The sequence below is a fragment of the Tetrao urogallus genome (assembly GCF_951394365.1).
Source record: "Tetrao urogallus genome assembly, chromosome: 18".
NCBI classification, from domain to species: domain Eukaryota; kingdom Metazoa; phylum Chordata; class Aves; order Galliformes; family Phasianidae; genus Tetrao; species Tetrao urogallus.
This window is the reverse complement of record NC_136831.1, coordinates 6,840,505-6,865,428: the sequence shown is the minus strand read 5'-3', so window position 1 is coordinate 6,865,428 and position 24,924 is coordinate 6,840,505. Positions and strand designations below refer to the sequence as shown.

At 46.7% G+C, this 24,924-nt stretch overlaps 1 protein-coding gene across 1 annotated transcript in view; it reads left to right on the top strand.

Moving 5' to 3' along the window:
• Positions 1 to 2,274: 2,274 nt before the first annotated feature.
• TNRC6C (trinucleotide repeat containing adaptor 6C) overlaps positions 2,275 to 24,924 on the top strand; it is a gene marked incomplete at its 3' end in the record, with an annotated part of 85,269 nt that continues 62,619 nt past the window's right edge. The window contains exons 1-3 of the mRNA XM_079544457.1: positions 2,275 to 2,453; positions 16,731 to 16,830; positions 17,629 to 17,650. Of these exons, the coding sequence (XP_079400583.1) occupies positions 16,768 to 16,830; positions 17,629 to 17,650 (85 nt within the window). The 5' untranslated portion in view covers positions 2,275 to 2,453; positions 16,731 to 16,767. The remainder of the gene's footprint in view (positions 2,454 to 16,730; positions 16,831 to 17,628; positions 17,651 to 24,924) is intronic.

Genomic DNA, 24,924 nt, shown 5'->3' with positions numbered 1-24,924 from the left:
GAAATGTAGGACAGAGCTCTGTGTTTAACGATGAGCAGCACAGGTGAAAGGTAACTGTATTACTAGAGAGAACTTTTACAGATAGTATTTTGGGGCAGTGGTGCGTTGGGACCAGTGGGTGCTGTGTCAGCAGGTGAGGTCATGTCACACTTCTGGTGATTGTGCCAGAGCCACGCGAATGTATTGGTGCATGAATCACTCTCAGGTTTGCTCTGCTCTGCCGATGCAGGGTCTGCAATCTCTTGTGCTGGGAGATACCAGTGTGAGCGGCATGAGCCCACTGTGCAATGCTGCTCGGTGCTGGCGCTGCTGCTGGCACCATGTGGGCTCCCTCCAGCGGCCGTGGGACAGCCCCGGGGTGCCCGGTGCCAGCCCTGTAGGGACCGTGCAGAGAGAGGGGCTGAGGGAGTGCAGAACAGCCCCGAGCAGTGCTGTGCATGCATAGGTGTGTGCGGTGCATGGGCGGTGCATATGTGCACGCTGCACGTATGCATAAAGTGCATGTATGTGTATGTAACACCTATGCTGTGCATGTATGGAACGGAGCTGGAGATGCACGCAGATCCGTGCACACACGGCTCCAGCTGCTCAGTGCCAGCTGTGTGCGTGTCGCTCCCTGCAGCTCCGGGGTGCAACGGGCCCAAGCATCACCCCTCCCACCACCCCCACCCCAAACAGCACTTGGTGCAACCCTCCCACTTTTTGCAACGTGCTGCTTGTTGGGGGGGGGGGGGTGTTGCACCAATGCCTGCTTGAAATATTTATATTTTTAATATATAAATGGGCACGAAAGCCAATTTGCATGGAGTGTTAATGCACCGGGATGGGAGGAGAGGGGATGAATGCACAGACCGCTGGTTGTTATGAATGCGCTGTACCCGTTGGCACAGCCGCTGTTTGCACGGGGAGAGGTACGCGAACACACCACTGCCTCTTTGCACGGTGGAGGAGGGGGTGAGGGGGAGGCGGGGGGAGAGAAGGGGGTGCTATAAAAGCACTGCTACCCACTTGTCCCGATGTCTATTTGAACGGGGGGGGGGAGGGGGGTGGCCTGCCGTGCAACACCAACGTTGATTTGCACGGCGGGGGCTGTGCACGGGGTGGAGGGGGGTGCAAGAAGCTGCTCACATCGCACGGCCGCCGCTCGCACGGACCGCGCGGCTCCCGCCCCCCTCCCCCCACCCCCCGGGCAGGAGCTGAGCGCGGGGGGGGAGGGGCGGGGCGAAGCCATCCGCTCGCGCCGCTCTTTGGCTGCGGCCGCGGCGCTCATTTGCATGTGGCGGGGGCTCCCCTGTCACGTGGCTGCGCGCGGGGCGGAGGATCGGGGCCCGCTGAGGGGAGAGGCGGGAAGGGAGCGGGGGGGGGGGGGGGGGGCGGCGCACTTCCTGTTTGAGAGCGGCGCTGGGCGGGGCGGGGAGCGCGGCGGAGCCTCCCCGCGCTCTCGCGCTGCCCGGCGCGGCTCTTGTCAGTTAGCAACAAAATGGCCGCGGCGGCAGCAGCTGTGCTCCCGAGGACGGCGGCGGCGGCAGCAGCGGAGGTGGCGTCCGAATCGGCGGCGCGGAGGAGCAGCGGGGGCCCGGCTCAACAGCACTGAGCGGACACCGAGAGCGAGCGGCGGAGAGCGGCCCCCACCCGCTGCTGCAGCCCGGCCCGAACCCCCGCCCCGGGGGCACCTCCGCTGCGTTCCCCCCCCCCCCCCCCCCCCCCCCCCTCCGGAGGGACTCCGCCGGATCCTCCCCTCCCGCTGCTTCCTGCGGGGCGGCCCCGCGGTGCGGATTGTCCCGGGAGGGCGCAGCGAACGCCGCTCCGGGCGTTGTGCGGGGGGGGGTCCTTTTGCGGGACCGTGCCCCGGCGGGCCGCGCTTTATTTCGCTGATTTGATTCTCCTGGTTTATTATTTTTGATTTGCACTTTTCGCCTCCTCAGATGCCCGTCCACGCGGACTGAACCCACCGGGACGCGGCAGAGCCCCTCCCGACCCGGTTCGGATCTTCGCTGCAGCGCGGACCGTGCGCGCCAGGCACGGACTGAGCCGCGCTGCGCTCCGCCGGGAACCGCCGCTGCCCCGCGCCTCTGTGCGCGTCCTCCTCCTCCTCCTCCTCTGTGCCGTTGTTTTTTCTTTTATTTTTTTTTCTTTGAGGGGGTGTCGACGAACGACGACGACGACAACAACAACAACAAAAAAACTTAATTTTTTTTAATTATTATTTTTGGCCGTGTGAGATTTTTTTCGCATCGATTCGTGAAATTACGGGTACAATTACAGAAAGAGAGGGGAAAAAAAAAGAAAAACAACAAACAAACCAACCACCACCAACACAACAAACAACGTTTAAAATAAGAAAGGAACGCGTCAGTGAGACCCCTCCATCGTAGACGACATCCCTGCTCGTTTCCTCACAGCGAGACCGAACCGAAAGCTGCCAAAGAGCCCCGCACAGAGCAGACCACAAGGTGAGGGCGCCGCGCTGTGCGGGACCCACGGGGCTCAGCGCTCTGACTGCGGCGGACGGAGCGTTGTTGCGGTGCGCTGTGTGCGGCTTGGGGGCCGCGGGTTCGAATCCTGGGCTCGGTGACGGAGCCCCGGGGGTTGCGGTCGTCGCGTTGGCTTGTATCGCAGGCTGATCCACTAATGTGTTGCAGGGCTGGTTATGGGAATTAATTGCTAACCTTAGAGTGCAGTGTGTTTCTCTGCATACGCTGCTAGTCGTACTTCCTGACTACTTGATCAGCGTGCGGCTGCGAGGCCGCTCGTCCCGCAGCACCACGGCCTGTTTAAATTTAGCCGTAATCCTTATTACGTCATGGCCTTTCTGCTGCGGAATTCTCCCTCCCTCCCGCAGCCGTCCGCCTCGGAGGGGTTACGCCGGGCGCGTAGCGCTGCGCGTACGGACGGATTTACGCCATCCGCGTAGCGCGGTTACGCTGCCCGCGTAGCGCTGTGCTGCGGTGCGGCCCCGGGCATCGCTTCGCCGCGGTGCGGAGCTGCGCACCACGCGGACGCTCCCGGCCCGGCCCCGAGGAGGAGCGTTCGGCCCCGGCTGGGATGGGGCTGCCCGGAGCCTGCCGGGTGGAATGGTCGTTGGAAAACCTGCCGTTTGTCTTCATTTTAGGTTTTATTCACTTCTGCGATGGGTCTTTCCTGTTAATGAAACAACTTGTGCTTTTCCTGGCTTCCATCGTCTTTTGTTTATCCTTAAAGGAAGCAATCCTGGCGTTTTGTACTTGGGCCTTCTAAGACTTTGACATTGCCTAAGCGTAAAAGCGTAATTGGGCACAGAAGTGCTTCTAAGGTGGAGCACTCGGAGCTTCCAAGTTCCGTACTTTGTCAGGCAGTAACAGCGAACCGGGGTTAGGCTGAAGGCTTTGCCAGGCAGAGCATCTTCCCGTGTCTCAAACTGTTGGTTAGCCTTGACCTTACAGAAAGTGTAGAGTTACAGCAGACTAGAAGGATAGGAAAGAAGGATTTTATTTATGCTTTTGGTTCCTTTCAGAAAGGACTCTTCATCCCGGTAGGGATTTGCTGCCTGCTGTCAGCTCGGGCTGACCTACGATTCCCTGTCGGTTCACAGCGAGGTGCAGCTCCTCTCCTCAGTGGCCATTTGGTATTAAAACCCAGCAGAAGGGTTTGGTTTCGGTTTGAGCTGCGAAGCCTTAACCAAGAGCCGTGTATGTGGGAACGGGTAATATGTTAACTTACATTTATTTCCTCCTAGCAGCTGGCCTCGCCGAGATAAACAAGCGCTTTTCCAAATGCTGTCATCTGGCCCTTTTCCAAAACAAGCTGAAGGAGGAGGTCAGGGGTGGAGCCATCCTTTGCTTTAGTAAAAAGAGGCTTTCATTTGGAAAGAATTGCTGGATAGTGTTGGCTAGCAGAGCTGCAGCTTTAAAAATAAAACGCTCAAACCTTGACGAAGTGAAGCAGTCTGTTACTCATCTCTTAATGCATGTGCTGCTGCTGTTGGAAGGTATAGCAGCTTGAAGGTAGCATTCACGTTGCTTGTTTTGTTAAATAATCAGTGCAGTATGTAAGACTTTGAAAATGAGAAGTGAGTGATTAAACATTTATCATCTTTGGTTACAGTGGAGATGTGCAACACAAGGGCTATTGTTTTAATTGTTTAAAATTCAGATGACAAGATAATGGTAATACCATTAGAAGGTTTCCCTTTGGCCTAGAAGCTGCAGGTAGGAGCCTGTCGATCCTTTGGTATTAAAGATGAATGATAAGGAAACCTCTTAAATGCCTGTGACGCTGCAGTCGAGCCAATTTAGCATCAGCTGATGCCTTCTAGTGATAATGGCTTGGGGTGTTCAGCTGTGTTATGAAGATATCAGCCACAGCAAATAGTGTTTAGAAGAGAAATACACTTTATTGAATGGGAAGGTGATCTAGAAGTGACAATAAATAGCGTTATTAAGTGGTCTGTGTGCTTTGCACGGTCTCTTCATTGGGCAGTGCTGGTGGTACAATGAAAGATGGTTCTTAATGTGTGAAAGCAGAGGAATCAAAGTATTATTTGATCTTGCTTTAGGATTCTGAGCTATTTATGAAAAACGTCTTCCAAAGACACAGCTTAGTTTTACATCTTAATTACTGGATGTAGATAGACCTTTGCTTCTGTTATCACTGCTTAATTGTGGTTAACATCACTTGGATTCCAACGAACGGCTCTGCGTTTTGTGAAACCTCGTTGGTGTGCAGTTTCCTGCTTTGGCACTACTGCATTTTAATGTCTGCTGCACGGGATAAGAATGTCTTGAGTTTGGTCACAGTAACAAACTGCCTTCTGGTGTACAGAGTGCTTACAGGGCAGGTTCAGATGATATCAAAGATGGTATCATTTGCTGAGAGTGCAGCGGCAGTTCAGAACGCGCTGCTGATTCTTTTGTCTTTTTCTGAAATGTGACATCACTTTCTTCGTGCAGGGGCACTAAATTTCACCGCAGACATCTGTGAGATGGCTCGATGTGCTTTCAGTCTTCCCTTCAGAGCAGCGGCAATCGACATCGGAGTTGGTTTTGCTCTTAGCTCTGGACGTGAACCAGCATCGTAATTTCTCAGTGCTGTATTCCCAGCCGTAGTTGCAATTCAAGCTCATAAAACATTAGAAGCTTTGGCGGCAGCGAGGGCTGCGTTCTGGATGTCTTCCCCATGGGTTTGCAGCCAAGGATGGCTCGAGAGTGAGAACAGTTATCTGTGCTGCAGCAGTGCTGGCTTATGGCTGGGTGCCCAGATTGTCTAGCTTTGCACACAGCTTTATGGTTTGCCTTTGAGGGCTGTGGAGGTGGAAGTCGTTTGTAATAAACAGCTCTCTGCAGTTTGCTTCTGAAACGCACATTCGTTTAAAGGGTTGAGAACTACATTTGCATTGACTTAGATTTCAATCAGGAGATTCTGTTTCAGAAGCTCGCTTTTGAGAATTCACTTTTGTGGATGCCCCATCCCTGGAGGCATTCAAGGCCAGGCTGGATGTGGCTCTGGGCAGCCTGGTCTGGTGGTTGATGACCCTGCACACAGCAGGGGGTTGAAATTAAACTGTCTTTATGGCCCTTTGTAACCCAAGCCGTTTTGTGATTCTATGAAATGGGGATGGTTGCTTTTTTTGCCTTGCGTTAAAATAGCTGATGTTTATCCCATGGCTGTATGTGTTTGCTTTCTTAGTAGTAAGCACTGAATTGATGGAGACTTTTCTTTCATTTGGGAGGGAGATGGACTTGTCAAGTCGATTGGCATCCCTTTGTGTGTAATTAAGCCCCAGATAAAAATATGTTTATAGGTCTCAAAATAGTTATCCTGCGACTACCAGCTGGAGGAAGAGAGCCCTCACCCCAAGGGAAGAAAAACCACCTTGGGCTATGGAGTGCTTAGTGTGTGCCCACAGGCATCTTCTGCAGGCAGAGCCATCCTGAATTTTCCTTGGTTTCTTGTTAGTGAGGTCTGTGTGTATTTTCCCATAGTGACTTTCCAAAGGCATCGCAGAGAGCGGCTGTGTTAGGATCTGGTCAAGGAAATTCCCCCCCCACATGGCATGTCTGGTTCTCCTTAGCTGCACTGCCCTTCTCCTCTTCCCCTTCCTGTGTTCAGCCTGCCTGTTTCTGCTGGAAGTTCACGCTTTTTCAGCAGAGAGGCAGAACTTCTATCTGAGATGGATGTAGTGCTGGCTGTGCCCTGGATGCTGCTCTGTATGGTCAGCGTGTGCTCATATCAATAATGAGTTCAAACTACCTGCTCTATTTTAAGCTCAGCCTGATGCTGTGCGTGGTCTGACTGGGGCTCTTAGTTCCTCAGAATCCCAAAAGGTTTCTATGGCTGATGCTAATTTCAGATGCTGACAGCGGGGGTGTTTTTAAGCAGTGGGTATTGGTGAACAGCAGAGCAGCAGTGCGGTGCTTCGTTGCAAACCACTGCAGGAACAGGAAGCAGCTCAGTAGTGCTGAGAAGAGCAGCTGCACGATGGTCAGTGCTGCCTGCCGTTTTGCTGTGCCTTATTCCTGTGCCATTGACAGAAAACCAGAGCAGGTTTTTGGTGTTGCTTGTAGTGCTTCTGGTAGAGCTCAGAATGTGTTTGGAAGAGTAACTAAGAGTAGATGTTCTTCTTAGTGTACATGTTGGTATGAAGTTAGGAGGTGTTGGAAGGCTTTGTAACCATGCAGAAAGGCCAGCCTGCGGGATGCCTTCTTAGCCTTCCTCTGCTGTCATTCTGTCCACCTGCAGGTCTCAACTTTCCTCTTCTCTGGTATTTCTAATGAGTTACAAGCTTGCCTGATGCAGGAGAATTGTTTCTAAAAGGCATAGCTTGCTTTCTGCCCCATTTTCAGCTTTGAAATGGATGTTTCACTCGACAGCTTCTTTTCTACCCAGGCTGCAAATTACCCCATGTCTGCATGTTCAGTCCTTCTTGTCTCTGTCTTCCGCTGTGTTCTGTCCTGGTCTTGATCTGTGATGCTGCAGGAACTTCCTGTTAATTCAAAATAACCCCCTGGCCTAAGAATGCTCATCACATCTGTCTATAGTGTACCTCTTCATTTTCCTGCTTGTGAAACAGTTTGGTTTCTCTTTGTGGTGTTAGCTGATATATTTAGCAAAGAGGTTTGTTGTCTTAAGCCATTTAAAAGCTGTAGCATGTTGTGATACAGGAGAAGAGCCTACTTGTGGCAATCTAAGTGCTGCTGAATATTTTGTAGTAGGCTGATCATCAGGTGTGTGTGCCCAGTCCAGGTGTAGAACTAGATGTGGTCTGTGATTGCTGCAGTCAAGAGAAGGCTCTGTATAAATAGCAGAGTAGAAGAGCTTAGTGAAAGTATGACATAATTACTTCTCCAGTAGTTCTTCTTCTAATCAAACTTTTTGAAGTCCTTTGCTTTTGAAAACAGCAATCCTAAGTCTCATCTCACTGGACACCAAGAACACGTTGCTTTTCATATTATACTGCTACACTGAAGCATTATATTTGAATAAAGCAATGGCTGCGTTACTGGGTGGATCCATTGCAATTTGCTTAATAAAATCATCTTTTTTTTTCCTAATTGCATTTCTCAAACGTTTTCCACACATTGGTGGAAGAACTGTTAAGGTGACAAAACCCCATGTGTTTGGAAGCAGGTGAGATAGGTGATAGCTGTTGGTCTGTGCTATCTGGAGGGTGATCTGATGCTCTGACAGTCCAGCTGCGCTGAAATTGTCCCCTCTGTCAGCATCCAAACAAGGAGCAACTCATCTTTCTGGAGTTCTGTCTACTGATCAGATAATGTGCAGACCTTTTGAGTATGGGAGGGCTGCTCTGAAAGTAATGCCTCCTACTGTTTGATGTTGGCCCACACTGTTGGAAGCACATGTTGGTGGTAGGACAGCAGAAGTTGAACCTTCCCACCTGTAACCCATTATGTTTTGTTGCTGTGTGACAGATGGCAGTGGAGGAGCAATCTAACATCTAACATGGAAGCATGTGAAGCAAACGTGGAATTCTTCTGTGAAGAAAAAATGGTACCCACTGCCCTTGAGCTTGATGAATGGAGTGGGTGTGAGCACAGCCAGGCAGTGATGCATTTTGGCAGTGGTGACAGTGGTCACCTCCCCTGAGCGTGGCATGCAGGCTCTTATTCATCATTGGTGAAAGCACACAGCTGATGGTGGTGATGGTGTTGCAAAACAGTAGCTGAGAATTTGCTCTACCAAATAATGCTCTCGTGTTCTTTGGATCTGCTACAGTTTCCATGGAAATAAATAGGGAGCATTACTTTTGGAGCAACCTATGCGTTTCTGAGAATATTTGTTCCCTTGGGCATTTTATAGACTAGCTGAAGGCACGAAATGGTCATTGCAGAGATGATGATTCACTATAAATTGATTTCCAAAGTGGTGTTTACTGCAACTGGGAACAGTTTGGTTCCCCAGTGGAGAGGCTGTTCATTTGCTGGTTGAAACATGGTGATAATCCGTTCTGATGATGGGTCTGATATTCCAGTATATAATAAAAATGCCGAGTTCAGCTGTTAATTGAGTACTTGATAGATTTATCATTGGCAGGAATTGGTATCCGGATGCTTTTATTGGGGAAAGTGGTGGAACAGAGAACTTCTAAGCTTAATGGAAAGAAGGATTACTTGCTCAGCAGCGTGCTGCAACTGAAGATGCAGTGGAACAGCAACTAAACTGATTCAAAATGTATTTAAGTTGAGCAAAACAGTGACAGAGGGCAATGTTTTGGTTTTTTGTAGTTAAACGCTAGGGTTGTATTAATGCAAAAACAAGTAATTTTTTTCATTTGTGATCCCACGTATTTGCAGTGTGCAGTTTTTGAGCACAGTTCATTAGCCTGTAGTGTGTTTTGTCTTCCTTTGCTCAGATCAGATTTGGTGTTAACCTCCTGCGGAGAATTCCAGGACCCCTGACATTTTATTGTGACTCTTGATTAGCTCACCAGGGTTCCTGCTAAGAATTCTTCTTTCATTCACTTGATAAATTGAATTCCCTATTCACAGAGCCTTTAAATAGAATGGTATTTGGAAAACTCGGAGACAACAACTTGAATGTTCAATGAGCTCTCCCAACAAGTGTGAAAATGCAGAAGGAGGAAATTGAGGGCTTGTAGTCTGAAATCTTTTAGAGGAATAAACATGTTATGAGAGCATAGAGCTCTGTCTTCGTGTTCCCTTTGGTTTTGCTTCCCTCCTGGCTTCTACAAGAAGGGGTGCTGTTGATGCCCGTTTTCCCTTTTTCATCTCATCTCGTGCTGGTGATCCTTGTGTTGTTGTACCATTTGGAGCCCTACTGCATGCAGGGGGCATAGTTGTTTATTTCTGAACCCCAGATCTTGAGGTCCTGAGTGCGCTCTGTCTTCGTGGTCCCCCATCAGCCCTGCCTGCTGTCCTGGTGCCACATGCCAGCTCTGTCTCTTCTTTCAACTGGGCAAGGCAGAGGTGCAGGATGCCATCTCCCATACTGCCTTCTGTAGGCTCCTGTGGCTCATCTGTGCAGTGGTTTTAATGTCACAGGAGTGGAAAGGGCCTCTGGGGATCACAGATGGGCAACAGCTGAGTCAGGTGACACGGCTACATAGCTGAGTGCTGCTGTGTGGCTGTGATGGAAAGGAGAGCTGAGGGCACTGGAAACCTTACGGGCAAAATGATGCATCGTGTTAGCTGTGCAAGCTTACCTGTCATCTCTTTTAGCTGTGTTTGCATAAAGGAGTCCTGCATAGAAGCTTCCTTCTTTCTGACTGTTTATGGTCCCCTTCACTCTGTCACCGAAGCCTGGTGATGCAGTGACGTGCTGCCTGGCTGCTTCAGCTCTGCTATGACACCGATCAGCACACAGAGCCTGGAGCAGGAGATCTGCTGCTCCTGTTCCGTTCCCTGACCTCCTCCTCAGCTGTGTCCATGTGTGCAATGCTGAAAGTGCGCTGCTCTGATGTGTTCTTCAGGTCCTGCCAAACATCTGAGCAGCAGCTTGTCCACGGGTTGCCTCTGCTGCTTGGTCAGTTGATGGGTGATGTTTGTTTGAGCAGCTGGCTGCTCTGGGGGCTTTGTCTCTTGTCACTGAGCTCTTATCTTCTCAAGTGTTTGCAGAAGACAAACATAGTACCTGGAAGAGATGAGCACATGCTGCTCTGCTGCTGGATTGCAAAGCTGTTCTCCATTGTGCATTATGGCTCAGGAGAATGGGGGGGGGGGGGGAAGGTAGGGAGGGCAGCTCTGCCCCATGTTGTGCTTGGTCTGCTGGTAGGTAGCAGGCCTGGCTGGGAGGCAGCGCTGGTGAGGCTAAATCTAGTCAACCTCACTGCTCAGCTTAATTTTTCAAGAAGTGAGTTTCTGTCGTTTGCTGGGCAAGAGGAACTGTTCCTAACATGTTTTCAGCTGCTGATCACCTGCTTTGGGTGGTGAATGCAATGTGAGCGAGCCTCAGTTTAGGTTGGATGTGTTGCTGCCATGTCCTCTGCACCACAGTTACGCTGTACAACATCACTAGTGTTGCTGTGCAATCCTCAGTAATAAAGACCTAACACGTCCGTTGGAACATGCTCATTAGAACTCTGGCAATGATCCTCAAGAAAGTGAGAAGGGCAGCCTGTGGATGAAAAGCAAAACCCCAAAGCCCACAGCTGTGCACTGGAACTGAGCAGTGCTGATGGTGGTCAGACCTCAGGCATCTGACCTGCTCCTTGTGGTCAGTCTGCATTCTTGGTCAGGAAAGCCTTCCTCTGAGATTTCCCCTGTGCTGGCTAGTAGAAGCTAAAACAGGGCCAGGTTGCTCCATGGTTTGTTCTGTTACTTTGTTTTTAATCTCTAATTGAAGGGTAATTTCTGTTGAGTCCACGTTATTTTTATTCAAATTTAATTTGCTGTGATGGTTGCTTCTATTATGTGTATATGAAGTAGGGTCACCAAAAGTTATTGTTGAGTGAACTGGAAACTGAAAGGGTCTTGCAATAAATAGCACTTGGCACTGTCCTCGAGGTGCTGTCACAGTGGAGATGCTCTTTAACCAGTGATCCAAAATGGCACTGCTGGGGACACCAGCTGCTGGAGGTTGACATGTCTTAGGCAAGCTTTCTTTTTTTTTTTTTCACCTGATGATGGGATTTCTATTGTAAAGGTTTTAAGAGCAGGATTATTAACTCGGTCTCTTGGGCAACCAATAATCTCCCATAGTTTCAGTAGGATATTTTAATTGAATATGATGCTTCTCACATCCTATTCTCATCTAAACCTGTAGCGTTTGTTGTTGTCTTTAAATGGCAGCTCCGTTCTGCTTAAATTTCAGCAGTGAAGTTGGTTGTCTGTGCCTGTCTGGCCACCTTAGTAAAGTGGGCTGTGATTTCAAGAAAGCCCCAAGTCAGGTGTGTAGGAATCAAGTGTAATCCGTCACAATTTTTGGCAGCTGTTGAGGAGGCTCCAGAGAGCAGCAGGGGCCTGGAGACACCCACCAGTACCTTGCACACAAATCAGCAGACAAAACCAAATGCACACCAGGATGCCTTAGAGCTGAAGCTGCATTGCACAGTCCATGGAAGACCAAGGGCTGTCGTGGTTTGTTTATGTACAGGGTTCTTGATGGGCTTTCTGTGGCTTCAGAAGCCAGGGTCCTGTTGCTGGTAATGATTGGTTTTGTCTTGCATGCTTCGAGATTGGTTGACCAGATACAGGGAAAACCAAAGTACCAGACCCACAGTTAGCAGAGGATGATATTTTGATGTTTCACATGAAGGGAGAAATCCTGTCAAGTCAAATTATGTACTAAGTAGTGACAAATGCAGGACAGGGACATAATTTAACAGTCAGAAGCCCCAAAGCATGGGATTAATAAATCATAAATTGAGGTCAAACAAATGCTCCTCAAGCTTCATTTATGATTCCCTGCAGGGACACATTTTGCACCCAGACTTTCAAATTACAGGGTTTAGTTTCAAGCTGAATGTTCATACCTGTGCATAAAGCACACTGATCAGCTTACCTTGCCCTCAGTGGTGTAGCTGAGGATGGTTTCCCAGTTAATTCCTGCAGCACTGATGCTGAACGTGGTACCCTGTGCTGTTGCTGAATTGCACTCTGCTGTTATTCAGACCACATCCCGGGTGTATCTGCTTCTCCTGAATTCTGTCTGGCTGAGTTTTGCAGCCACATGACTTGATGTGCTCTGGAAGCTCAGTGCACACATTTTTCCAGCAATGAAGTGATTAATAGAAGTACTGAATGCTGCTGGATATGGGCGATGTACTGCAACCAAATCCATGGGATCTCTGCCTGCTTGGAAGGGGAAGTGCTGACTGTGCCATAGTGTCACTCAGCTTGTGTTTCCCTACCCCGTTCTTAGAAAACGACTAAAGCAGTGTTTTTTCTTTTTTTTTTTTTTTTAAAGAAAAAAAAACTGTACATTTTGCTTGAAAAGTCAATAAATTACATCTGTTGCATCTTCTTTCTTCCCTGTTAAAAGTGCTTGTAGCTGTGCCATAGGGAAAACAACAAGCTGATTTGATGTAGCTTCTCTTTACAAATCCTGGTTAGTGATGTTGTTATCCCTTCCCCTTTTAAGTTGTAGGTGCAATCTTTGCCTCTTTGCAAGTCTTCTGGGGTGCTGCCCTTCTCCTGCAGATCCTTCCAGGTAATCAGGATGACTTGGATGCAGTTGTCCTGTGGTAAGTTACATCAGGCCCAGAGAGCGGGGAAAGCCACCTGATTTCTCTGAAAGACTTTTAAAGCTGTTCTTACTTTTGCTGCCCCATGTATTTCCACCTTCTGCCAGTCTGTGGGAGCTCGCTTCAGAAGTGAGCTGTCTGCCCAGGACTGGGAAGCAGGCACTGAAGGACCAGGCCATGGGATCCTTGCTTGGGGCTGTGTTCTCTGGCTATGTGTGGCCAGGAAGGCAGCAGGGGATGCTGCTGGCACCGCATGGCATGTGCCCAGATGCTGCCTGCTCTTTACCTGCCCCTGGGCAAGCTGTGCCATGAAGCACTGAAACAGATTCTTCCTCTTGCTTGCTCCCAAGGTGCTGAGCTTTGTTGTCACTGCTAATGTACTAACTGATTATTGACTTTCATTTTTTTTAACCTGTGTTTGTTCTGGTTTGGTGTTCATTCTCTATTGGCCTGGTTTTATGGATTTCTTTCTTCTTTGAGGTGATTGGAGAGCTGGTCATTGGGACCGGCCTGACTTCCCACTTAATGACTGAGCCTTGGTACCAAGGAGAAGGCCTGCTGCTGGTTAAGCTCTTGCCAGCTCTTTGCCTTCTGCTGGGATCAGCTGCAGACAGGTCACAGAGGGCTGGGCAGAGCAAGGAGGAGGGAGGAAGCAGCGTGAGCAAGGAGCCCTGCTTTATCCCTCTGAAACCAGGGGCTGCTGGTGGCGTGGGGCTCTGGCAGCATTCCTCCTCTGGCCTGGGGTGTCTGCATTCTCTTTTGGATTTGTCATTTCCAAGAAACAGCACCTGGCTCTTTTCTTCTGCAGCAGCATTTCCCAGTTGTCCTGAATTGCTGCAGCCTGCCTTTCCAGTACTCGCTGCTGCTTATTTTATGTATTCTTTCCCTGTTTCGTCGCTGCCATTTGGAACCAGATCTTAGAGAACCTTCTGAATGGTTATTTTGTGTTTTGTGTCTGTGCTGCCCAAACCCCTCAGACTGGAGTTGTGTCACATGGAGGGACAGACGGGGATGTACCTCTGTCCCATGGCTGGCCATTGCAGTGCTTCTGGGTGAGGCGTAGGATGGGTATAAGCTTACATGCAATGACATGGATCAGCCCTTGAAGTTTGCATCAGCATGCTGTATTCCCAAAAGGCTTCTTGCAGAATCCCGTTAGGATGTCAGGTTGGAGCAATGCAGAATGCCAGCTGTGCTTTCGGACGTGAAAGCGATCCGGTGCCTGATGCCGACTAGAAAATTGTTTTTATTGGGCTTAAAAAAATCAACCTAGATTGGTTTCTTTTTTTTTTTTTTTTTTTTTATTATTTTTTTAAGGGAAAAAGAAGACTTTCTGTAACGGGCACAGACTGACAGAAAGTAACCGTAGTGCTTCCAGGCTGTACTGGCACTGACCTGTCAGCTCACCTTCCTACTGCAGGACAGCCTCCTCAGCTTGAATGCTTTGCTGAAAGCCTGGATTTAGGCTCAGATTTAATGAGATAATTGCATTCTTTAAAAACAGCACCAAAGTAAAACTGAGTTTTGCTCATAAAAAATCTTCCTTGGCTTTGATATTTTGGATGTATTTCTATGAAAAAGGCAAGCTCGTGCAAATACACCCTAAGATGCTTCTGCTTTAAATCATGAGCTCTGTATTCTCTTTCCTTTAGCATGCTTCCTGTAATAAAGATTGAATCGTCACTTGGGAAGTAAAACTACAACACATGGCTTTTGACAATGTAATCAAACTTTATATAGCAATGTTTTTATTATTTTCCTGTTGTTTTGCTCGGGGATGACTAATTTCTGCCTAGAAGTGACAGCGAGCGTTGCCATCCCAGAGGCCACTTGGAGCTTTATTTCTATTTTAAGCATATTTAAAGCATATGTATTCAGAAGTGTCATTATGTAAATCAGTTCTGAAAATTGAACTCCATTAAAAATTATGGTATCGTTTTCTGAGTTAATTTGAGGCTATTTTAAACTCAGAAATGAAATAAAAAAAACAGGTTTCTGCTAGGAGTGGCACTTCTACCTCTTATGTTGTAATTGATATGATAACACGGTAATAAAATACACTGTATTTTTAATGAAGCAACATGTTTGCTGTCCTTTGATTTAGAAAATCCTCTGATATGGTGTATTAGGGGTGGAGGGGAAGGAATGGCTCATTGTGGTGCTTGGGAGGCTCAGAGCAGCAGCTTTGGAGGGCAGCAGGGTGGGAGCAGGGAGGTGCCACTGAGTGCAGCCTGACTCAAGGAACTTAATGGGGGAAAAAGACCTAACAGTAAAGTTGGGAAGCATGTAATGTCATAGTTGGAAGGGAGCTCGAAATTAAGGTTGTTTTTTTTAATTATTTTTTCCTGCCTTTTCAAACACTGCACTGATTATTAAGAGGGATTTAACTGTAATTGTGGTTTTCTGGAGTTGCTATCACATCACTGGTTTGCTTAAGTACTAGCAGGAGACCAAACTGTTTCCCGCTTGGCTTGCTTCAGTCACCTGCTTTAACACAGGAGAAGGGCTGGAACTTCCCTTGGTGGAAGCCTGGCATTGATCACTTGGAGGTGTGGGCTTTGTAGAGTGTGGTAGGACTTCGTTAGGGAGCGCTGGAAGTGCAGGGAGTGGATGCAGCTGCTTTGTAGTCACTGAAATCCGGGGAACTTCTGTTCTACTGAACCAACAGGAAGAAAGTCACAGCTATTACTGTTTCAGCTGTGTTTCTTTTGGCAGTTTAAGTCATCATTTTTTGCAAAGTCCTATGAGAGTCTGTTTAAAGCTGCCATTTCAAGTACCCATCTCAGACGCGATGCTGAATGCACCGTGCTGATTCCTAGCTGCAGCTCTTGCAGGTGTTCTGAAGCGCGGACAGTGCAGTGTTTGGAACGTGGCCCTTGGGAGCTGCTGTAAATATGGGCACTGAGTTGTGGTGACGTGAGATGTGGTTTGAGGTGCTTCAGGTCCTGCCTCCAGCTGTGCTGACCTCACTGCTGTGCTACGGCCATACCTGTCCTTCCTGGGAGTGCTTGGAGTGCCCTGCTGTGTGTGAAAGGGCACTGAGTGCTCAGAGCTGGGAACTGGTGCTGGGATGCTTGGTGTTGGGGTGATGCGGATAGGAAAGCTGCTTTTGGATGTTGGGAGCGCTGTGCAGCTCTGCAAGCACTACATGTAATGGCCACAGCCTGTATTGTCAGGCAGCTGGAAAAGCTGAAAATCAAATCATGCCTCAGAAGCTCTAATCCAATAATAGCAGCAATAGTTTCAGCCGATCAGAAACGGAGTCTTTTCAGAAGATCTGTAAGGCTGATGAATGATCGGGCTCTGAAGAGCTGACAGGAAGATAAAACAGTTAGTGCAAATAATTCATTTACTGCTTGTTGGTATTTGCTTGGCAGGGCGTTGCGGGGGATTCCTTGTTAGGGCTGTTCAGTGCAGCGATGGACAAAGAGGGCACAGAGGGGGAGGTTCAGGTGGTGGAGGTTCAGGTCCTTGGTTTGGAATGAATTCCTGCTTGGCTGAAGTTGGCATCTTTAACCAAGGTGCCTGTGGAAAAGTGGTGGTGTACAGCTATGCAAATCCTTCAGCTAGAATTTATAGGATAAACAGAAAATAGGATAGTTTGAATTAATCCAGACTTTATTTTATGATTCTTTATTTTTCTCTGGAGAGCAAAATTGATGCATCTGAGGAAAACAAGCATTTGATTTAAAAAACAAAAAACAGAATGAAACAAAATACTTCAGAAATAATGTACTCATGCATAGTCTTTAAGGTACGTTGTGAATCAGCATTAGGAAGTCAGCGTTAATTAGTTGGTTTGGTTCTTTTATTTCCTTGCTTTAAGTCTTCTTTCCATACAGTGTTGTAGTATTAAGTAGTAATGAAGGAGAGGGGTTCCAAATCTGTTAGATCAGAGTTTCCCTCCCCTACTGTTTTAGTTGTTGCTCGTTTTGGTTTGAAGTGCTTTTTTTTGTAATGTTTTCTTTCCAGCATTAGAAGCAGCCCTTTTAGACATGCGAATTAGAAAGCTAACAACATTAGTAAGGATTATTTGCCTTCCCAGGTAAAATTGATCTTACTGAAAAGCTCTCTCCGCCCTTTATTCCCTCAGGGAGAAAGAGGAAGAAACACAAGAAGAGGAACATTTGATGGAAGAAAAGAAAAAGAAAAAGCAGGAAGAAAAGAAAAAGAAGGAAGGTGCTCAGAAAAAGGTTTGCTTTTTGTATTCATTTATTTGCATCATACAGATACAGCTCTGTAACCTTCACTTTGACTAATTCTGACACAAGTCAGCAGCCCCATCAGAGGCTGTGGTCTCAGTGAAGCAGTTGTGACAGTTCATTAGCAAGCCCTGAGCTGCTGGCCATCCATGGGTGGTGGTGACTGCTTCCAGTGCTGCGTGGTGTGCATGCTCCTTGTCAGCATCAGTGCACAGTTAGCTGCCTTACCCTAAATTGATGCTGGAGTGGCTGTGGATTCCAAGGCCACTTCATCTTTTCTGTGGTTTGCATTCTCTTTCCTTTTTATTATTACTATTGCTGTCTGTGTATGAAGTTAGTTTTAATCGTATGTGGGCTTGAGGGTGTAGGTAGGAACTGCTCTCTTGCTTGGTAGTTACAAAAGCTACCTCAAATAAAAAGAAAAGTGGGTAGAACTGAAACAGGGCAAATTCATGGAACTGAACTTTTTGAGTGTTTTGTAGACCTGCTTGGTTCAGGGCATCTCTGAGCCTCGGGTGGTGGAAGGCTGGGTGGGGGCTGGTGCTTGCTGTGCTTCTTGCTGTGGTTAAGCTGCAGCTTTGGGCTGTTGTGAGACAAAGATAGCCATTCTTATGTTCCCTGTACATGGAGTTGAATTAAAATGTTCCTATCGTTAATTAGACCTACTGCCCGCTTTATGTAAGCGTTGTCTGCAAAAGGTCAGGGCTGCAGCTCTGCAATTATTAGGTATCCCTTTGAATACTGACAAATAGTTGATTTCTTTTCTCTGTTGTTCTGTTCTTCTTTCAGGCTGCTGAACAAAAAACCAAAGGTAAATTTATGTTTATTCATTTGGTGAAACACGTGATGTTTTAAGTTTGTTTAAAAGTGTGTGTGTGTGTCCTGTTCTTCATGTTCCTTTCTAATGAGGAGGGAATATCTCGTGTTCCTAAATCCTTGCTGCAGGAGCCGACTGTTCACGCTGGATTCTCAGAGTAAGTTTCTACGTTGGGTGTCACATGGCTCCTTTTTGGTAGGAATGCATAGATGAGATAACTGGAACGTAACACACTGTGTGTTATCATTTTGCCCTCATGTCAGGACAGATGTAGTTTTCAATTTAGTTTCTAGCCGTTATTATTTCAAAGACAATTTAATTGCCACCAAAAAAATGTACATCTCCACTTCCTACACCCCCAAATCAACTCAGTGTAGTGAGTAAATTCAGTTCCTTGAGCTCATGAGAAGCCTGGATGGAGGAAATGGTGATGAAGCTGCGGCCTCACCGAAGGTGAGGAGGTGAGACAGGTGTGATGCCTTTCTTTGCAGCTGCTGCCTTTTGCCACCTGCTCTGTGCCTTGGGTTGTTTGTCACCACACAGCAGTGAGGGCTGCAGCTTGGTGTTGAACTGGTTAATGCACGTTTATTGCTGTGTAATTAGGTGGCAGACTGGCAAGTACAGCTTCTCAAATTCCAAAGGCTGGGAATTAGAAAAGAGCCAAGTCTAGCATATGGGATTGACAAAACAACTTATGTTTCAAACGCTTTTTATGTATTTATATAGTAGAAATTAATTCTCTCTTCAGTAATACTGAATTCTGAAAAACAATCTTCTAAGTACACAGTGGGGAAACTAGGATAAATTGATCAGTACACTTTTTTCCCCCCAATTTTCTTCCCATGAGAAACGTGTGAAATCGGAAAGCTTCAATCTGAATTGCGTTGCATCTGCCCTGTGGTTCATAGCAGTAAGGAAGGTAGCAATAGCTGTGGCCTTTCCTCTCAGAATCTTAGGCATGTGAGAAATTTGGAATTAAGGTACGATTTCTATCTAAGAATTAGTTTAGTTTCCAAAATATGTAATATTTTTTGTCAACTCATTTCTGTGTGAAAAGGATTCAGTGCTACAATGACTTTAATATCATATCTCAGTAGCAGATGTTTTTCTTGTCAGAGTAACTAATTATGTTCGTTTTTACATAACTAATGGGCCTTGATTCCTGATAGCACGGAGCCACAGTGCCATCTCCTTTTCTGTGTGGCATAGCGTGGTTTTTGTCTTTGCTGTGATAACTTTGTATGTATGTTTGATACCATCAGGTGTGACGTAATGTTTTATGAGGGTGGTGATATGGATCCAGGTTTTGTTCATGAGCACCTGAGTTAATTTCTTTTAAATGTAGGGACTGCGTTTCTGTGAGTTCAGTACTTGTCCCTTATCTTTGTCTCTTTGGTGCCCATACTTTATTTTGTTTCTAAGGTTGAATGACAACAGCCACTAGAACTAAAGGCGACACAGGGATTAACACCAAATTATTTTATTTCATATCTGGGAGAAAGCAATTAAATTCATTGTAAAGGCAGAATGACACTGTAGCTGGGTGAGCTGCCTGCACCAGCATATGCTGCATATACAGGGTGTTTTAAATCAAAGATTAAAGCCAAATGGGGGCTGAACCTTCTGCAAAGCATGACTGCATCTGGATTTGGGGCAGGTAAGGTGTGACGCAGCAGAGCTGCTTGCAGCATAGATGTTACTTTCTCTGCTGTGATCTTTCCAATGACTGAGACCAGCCTGGGTGTGCAGGGGAAGCTGTGTCAGAAGGTGCCAGCTTGGCAGGGGAGCACAAATTCCTTTTGTTGGTGCAGGCATGGCTCTGTTGTGCAGCTGTGGGTGGCTGTGGCAGTGGGAGGTATTCCCACCACTTGGGTTCTGTTGGAGAAGGCTGAAGAAAATCATACAAAGATGGCATAGGGAGACAGTTTTCAGTTTCTGTTTTTCAGCTGGTTGGGACAACTTGTTTATGCTGTTTCTTATTAACTCCTGGCTGTATTTGTGAAGGAGAAGGCAGTTCTTGGAAGTAACTGGAATGGGAGAAGCTGCAGGACTGGAGCAGTGGAGAAGGGTTTCTTTTCTGGTTGGCTTATTGTGTGCTGGAAACCGATGCTGTGAGAAAGAGGCTTCTAAAATTTTTATAAATATTGCATTTCTCACTTTTTCTTAGAGCAGTCAAGAAAAAAAGAGGATGCTGTTCCATCTAGCAATTAATTGTCAGCTCCGTGTGTGTGGTTGTGGCTCGTTGGAAGCTGTTTCATGTTTGGTCTCTGGTGAGGCCTCAGGAAGGAGGAAAGAGGTTTCCTGTGGGTGTGAGCATGGTGTGCTGTCAGCTCGGAGCAGGCTGGGTGTTTGCATTTGTGTGTGCAGCGCAAACCCTTCCAAAATAAACATGTGCTTCCACCAATAGAGGGAAGGCATGTGGCTGCCTCTGAAGTCACTGGTGCAGGGGTAGGAAGTGCTCCCTCGTGTTGCTCTCGTGTCTATTTAAACAAATTATTTTTGTTGTTTAAATGAAGAACCAGCTCTTTTAAGCCTTGTCTACTTAGCAGCTTCTTCAGTTTCTAATTTTTTTCTGCAGCGTTGTTTGGCATTTTTCTTCTAGGCTGAATCTCTTATGAGTACGCTGTTGGCAACAGTTCTGGGCTATGTGTGAAAGGAAAAAAAGACATCTGAGGAACTGATAAGGAGCTGTTTCTCAATTACTTGAAAACAAATTAGTCTTCCTGTTAAGCCGGAGAGAAGCGCTGCAGAATGAGATGAGGTGGGAAATGAACACGTTCCCATCGCACGCTGTGCTCCCATGTTGCTGCCTTATGGTAATTTTTTGAGAGCAGCACCATTGAGCACAGCCCATTAGTGTTTATTTCAGATGTGTAAACTCTCGCCTCTTTCTGTGCGCTTGATGAAGAAACTTTACATATACATAAAGGCTTTTGTAATGAAAGCATTTAGCTGTAAGTACCAAGAAGAGCTTGGTGCTGTACAGTACGGAGTTCCTGCTGCAGGAAGCGGCCGTTACTTCATAACTACAGGAGACTTTTTGTGGAGAGCTGGGCTTGTGACAGACGCTGTGAGGTGAAGGCATTTTGCTGCTGCTGTTTGTCCAGTGTCTCACCGCAGATACAGGGAGCACAGAGGTGCCCAAGTCCCTGGCTTTGGCTGCTTTGCTCCCATCCCAGCTGAATTCTACGTGCTTTGTCTAAATTGAAGCTCAGGTGCTAAATAGAAAGTAGCTGAAGTGATAATACTGTTACTGAAGCATCTACCCTTGCAATGTAGGTACCCCATTCTCCAGCATCATCTACAGTGAAGGTAAGTGTTGAATCTCCAAATGCACAGGTGAAAAGAGTTAACTATCATTTTTAGTTGGCCACAGAACATTCTTTCCTAACTCTCTGATTGAGGTAGTCTGCAGAACATTTTCTCCTTCACTGTAAAGCTTGGGGGGCCAATCTGTCCCTTTTACTTCATGATGTGTGCAGGGTTGTGTATTCCTGGCGTACGACCAGGAAAAGGAATGATGGCTTTCAAATGGAAAAATGGGACCCTCAGCTCTCAGCTTGCAGGATGAGGCAAGGTTACAATGGCTGGAACAGCTGCAGTGAATGTGGGACCCAGCAGCCTGTCAGCACTGCCCTATGATGGAGTGGTGGGGCAGCATCGTTCCCTTCTGCTTGTTGTCTGCTTCTGGAGCTTTCTGCTCCCCCAGGCTGTCTGTGCCGTGTCTCTTAGGAATCCTTATCGTAACATCATGATGTTAATGTACAGCTTGCAGAGGCAGGAAGGTTGCATATCTGCAGACCGAGAGGTTACAAATGTGAACTGTTCAACTATCACTTTAGAGATGATGCCAGGCTCTTTTTAGTTGTTCCCAACAACAGGACAAAAGGCAGTGGGCATAAATAAGAGCACAGTGAGTTCCACTGGGGCATGAGGAAGAACTTCCTTGCTGTGGGGATTACAGAGCACTGGAACAGGCTGCTTGTAGATGTTTTGGGACTCCCTTTGTCTGGGGACAATCAAAAGCCACCTGGATGCTTTCTTCTGTGCCCTGCTGGCACAGGGGATTGCATATGATGATCTCCAGAGGTCCCTTCCAGCCCTTGTGGTTCTGCAAATGTACAATGGAGAAGATTCTTACATTTCAGTTGGAGGAAGTAAGAGACACTGGCTGGTATTGGGGTTCTGGTATCTCTTTACTACTGATTGGTTACCGTTAATCCAGTTTATGTGTCTCACTGTGACCTCCAAACTGGAGTAGGCTCTCTCAGTTTCTGATTGCAGTCATAAACTTAGAATTTTGTGGTCTTCCCCAGGGCCCAAAGTAGGAGAAACCATAACATCCTAGAGTGGTTTGGGTTGGTAGAGACCTTTAATATCACCTAGTTCCAGCCCCCCTGCTATTAGTTCAGTGCTGTGTTTGCACGGAGCAGTTCAACAGTGTGGTGACAAAATGTGCCACAAGTCATCATTGCAGGAGGAAGGCAAATGCTGTGATAAGTTCTTCAATTAGGTCATAATATGTAGTCATGTGATAACCTAGTGATAACCCACTGCCATGTGTGAAGGCTTTGTAACACAAATGTTTTCTTTCTGACAAACCTTATCTTCATGGTGTTTTGCTATTACAAGAGTCTTTAAACAAGTTGCATGTGTTTCATTCATAGCTGGCTGATACATCACTTCTCTAACAGGAGAAGTAATTACAATTTTATAACCTAAAAGAATAGAATGTGAAGATAATTCATAGATTCCGTCCATAACATTGGTCAGAAAGAGAAGAAGGTGGCATAAAAGGTGGGACAGCACATGTAGAGGAGAAATTTGCATGTGGAAGATGACAGATGAGCCCGGGTTGCTTGGAGGTAACTGGTAGAGAAACTTCAGTTTCCTGCTTGCTGTCAAATGTGGGATGGCTGTGACAACTCAACTGGAGTTTCTAGTGACAACAGCTCAGTGCTGCTTAATACGCCTTTTCTTCTCACAACTGTAGGCAGCGTTGTGAGTATCTTCAGTTCAACCCTCTCATATTGAAGTGAAGGAGAAAAAATTAGGGTGGCAAGTAAGTGTACGGATAACTTTTCCTACAACTCCTGTGTTCTTTTGTTTGGGTCCTGTTGGTTTTCTAATCACAGACGTCCATTGAGAGGCCAGTTGTGTGTAAGCATTGGTGGATTTTGGCAGAAGAGGGCTGGGCATCCTGAGCCCTGCAAGTGGGGGCTGCTGGTTTTGAAGATTGGAGTCTTCCGTAGCTCTTGTGAAGCTGTGGACACTCAGGCTTCAGGTGAACGTTTTCAGATAATTAGGCATCAAAACAAGTACTGTAGATGGTTTTTTTGTTGTTGATAAAAATATTTGTCTTAAAAAAACAACAACGACAACAGAACAACAGCACATGCAAACATTTCACTCCAGGATTATTTGAGAATGGAACAGAAACAATATTCTTGATGTGCTCCTGTCCTGAGCAGGGTTTACAGGGCAGCTGATCCTTAAAGTAGAAAAATGCTTCAACTTCTTTGCACAGAGGTGCTGTTTTTCCTTACAGCTCATGCAGGCATCTCCAATTCTGTTCCCTCTGTGCCTCGTTAAAGTTTTTGAGTTCCTCTTCATTCCTTTCACGAAGCCCTTAGTGCCAGCTTGCAATAGCTGCCCATCATGGAAGTTTAGATGTGTACTTATAAGTGCACAGAGAATATTGCTCTGCTCTTCCTCGTAGCTTGCCTTGTTCAGTCTCCTCAGTTGGGAAGTGATCTGGGCTTTCCAGATTTAGGATGGTAACAGCTCCAAGTGTATTTATTTTTAAAACAGGGTGAAAACGTGAGCTTTCCTGTACTAGAAACAATGAGAAGTATTTGTCAAATGCTTTAAATGTTGTCCTGTTTGAAGGCAGTCAGACTGCATGCTTCCATCAGGTGTCTCTTTACATTGTCCATTGTCTAATAAATACGTCCTGACGTTATCTCTACAGGAGCACTCTGTGAAGAGAATAAGAACAGATGAGATAACACCAGTTTGGCTTTTCTAGCCCTAATTCTCTGTGTGCCCCTTGGTGCTGATGCCTCTCGGATAAAAATCCCCGACTTGCATTCTGGAAACACAACAACTGCCAATACAGTTGTTGACAACTGTATATTACAGAATATAAATTTTAGCACAGCTACACAATGATAATAGTGGCTGTTAAGATCGAACTGCATGCTGTTTTATGGTTATTTATCTGCCCACAGTGTGTGCTTTCATACTCAGCAATAGGCCTCTTTCTCAGTAACAGGCATTGCCTAACACAGTGTATTTAAACGTGTAGACTGAAATGGTCAAACTGCTGCCTCTTCTGGTGTCACAGCAGTTTGGACAGTAGTGTGTGTTCTGTTCTTCAGTCCGCTTATCTAATAACTACTTACCAGTGAGAAATAGAATGTTGTCTGGTATTTCCTGCCCACCTGAGATAGATTGATGCTCTTGTGCTATAGAGCAGAGAAGACTTTCTTTGCTAGCTTGCCATCACAGTGTTCTGTATTTGCTGAGAAGGATGGACTGGGACCCTCGGCTTGGAGTTTAACCCACGCAGCAGGTTGCTTTTGTTGCACATGGCATTATGCACAGCTAACTGATTCCATCAGTTTGGTTCTCCTTTACATTGTGAGCTAGTTGGTTGTCGTTAGCCTTACATGTACATTTTTGTCTAACTTAAGGACTGCCTTATGAGGTCATCCTTTTATGGGAAACACTGCTGCTGTGATGCCATCTCCGTTAGAAGCTCTCAGCTTTCTTTTACCTGCCTTGTGATGAATGCTCTCCATTGGTAGGTTATTGTGTTACTGCCCGCAGGAGGCTTGTATCCCATGTAAATATGATGTCTATAAGAGCTGCAAACCATAAGCTTGAAGGAGAGGTTCATTGGGCAAGGGACAAACATAGGCTTGGTTTGGAGCATGGGATGCTGGGTGGGTTTGAGGTGCATGCCAGCTTTGTAGCATTGCTTGACCCGTTCCTTGGAAAGGGTGCAAGCAGCTTTGTGCTGTGACACTCTGCACATTCCTCAGGTAGTGACTCTACAGATTGTGGAATGTTATTTTGGGGAAACAAAGGAAATGAAAAAGCGTTCTGATGTCCTGACACAGTGTGGAGCCTTTGCTTGAGGGACCTTATGTTGGGACCTGCTGTTGGCATTCCTCTGCTTTGAGAATCTGGTCAGCCTCCTGACTTCCTTTGTAAGATTATGTTAATGCTTTTCCTGAGTTGTTAAAGATGGTAGCCTGTACTTA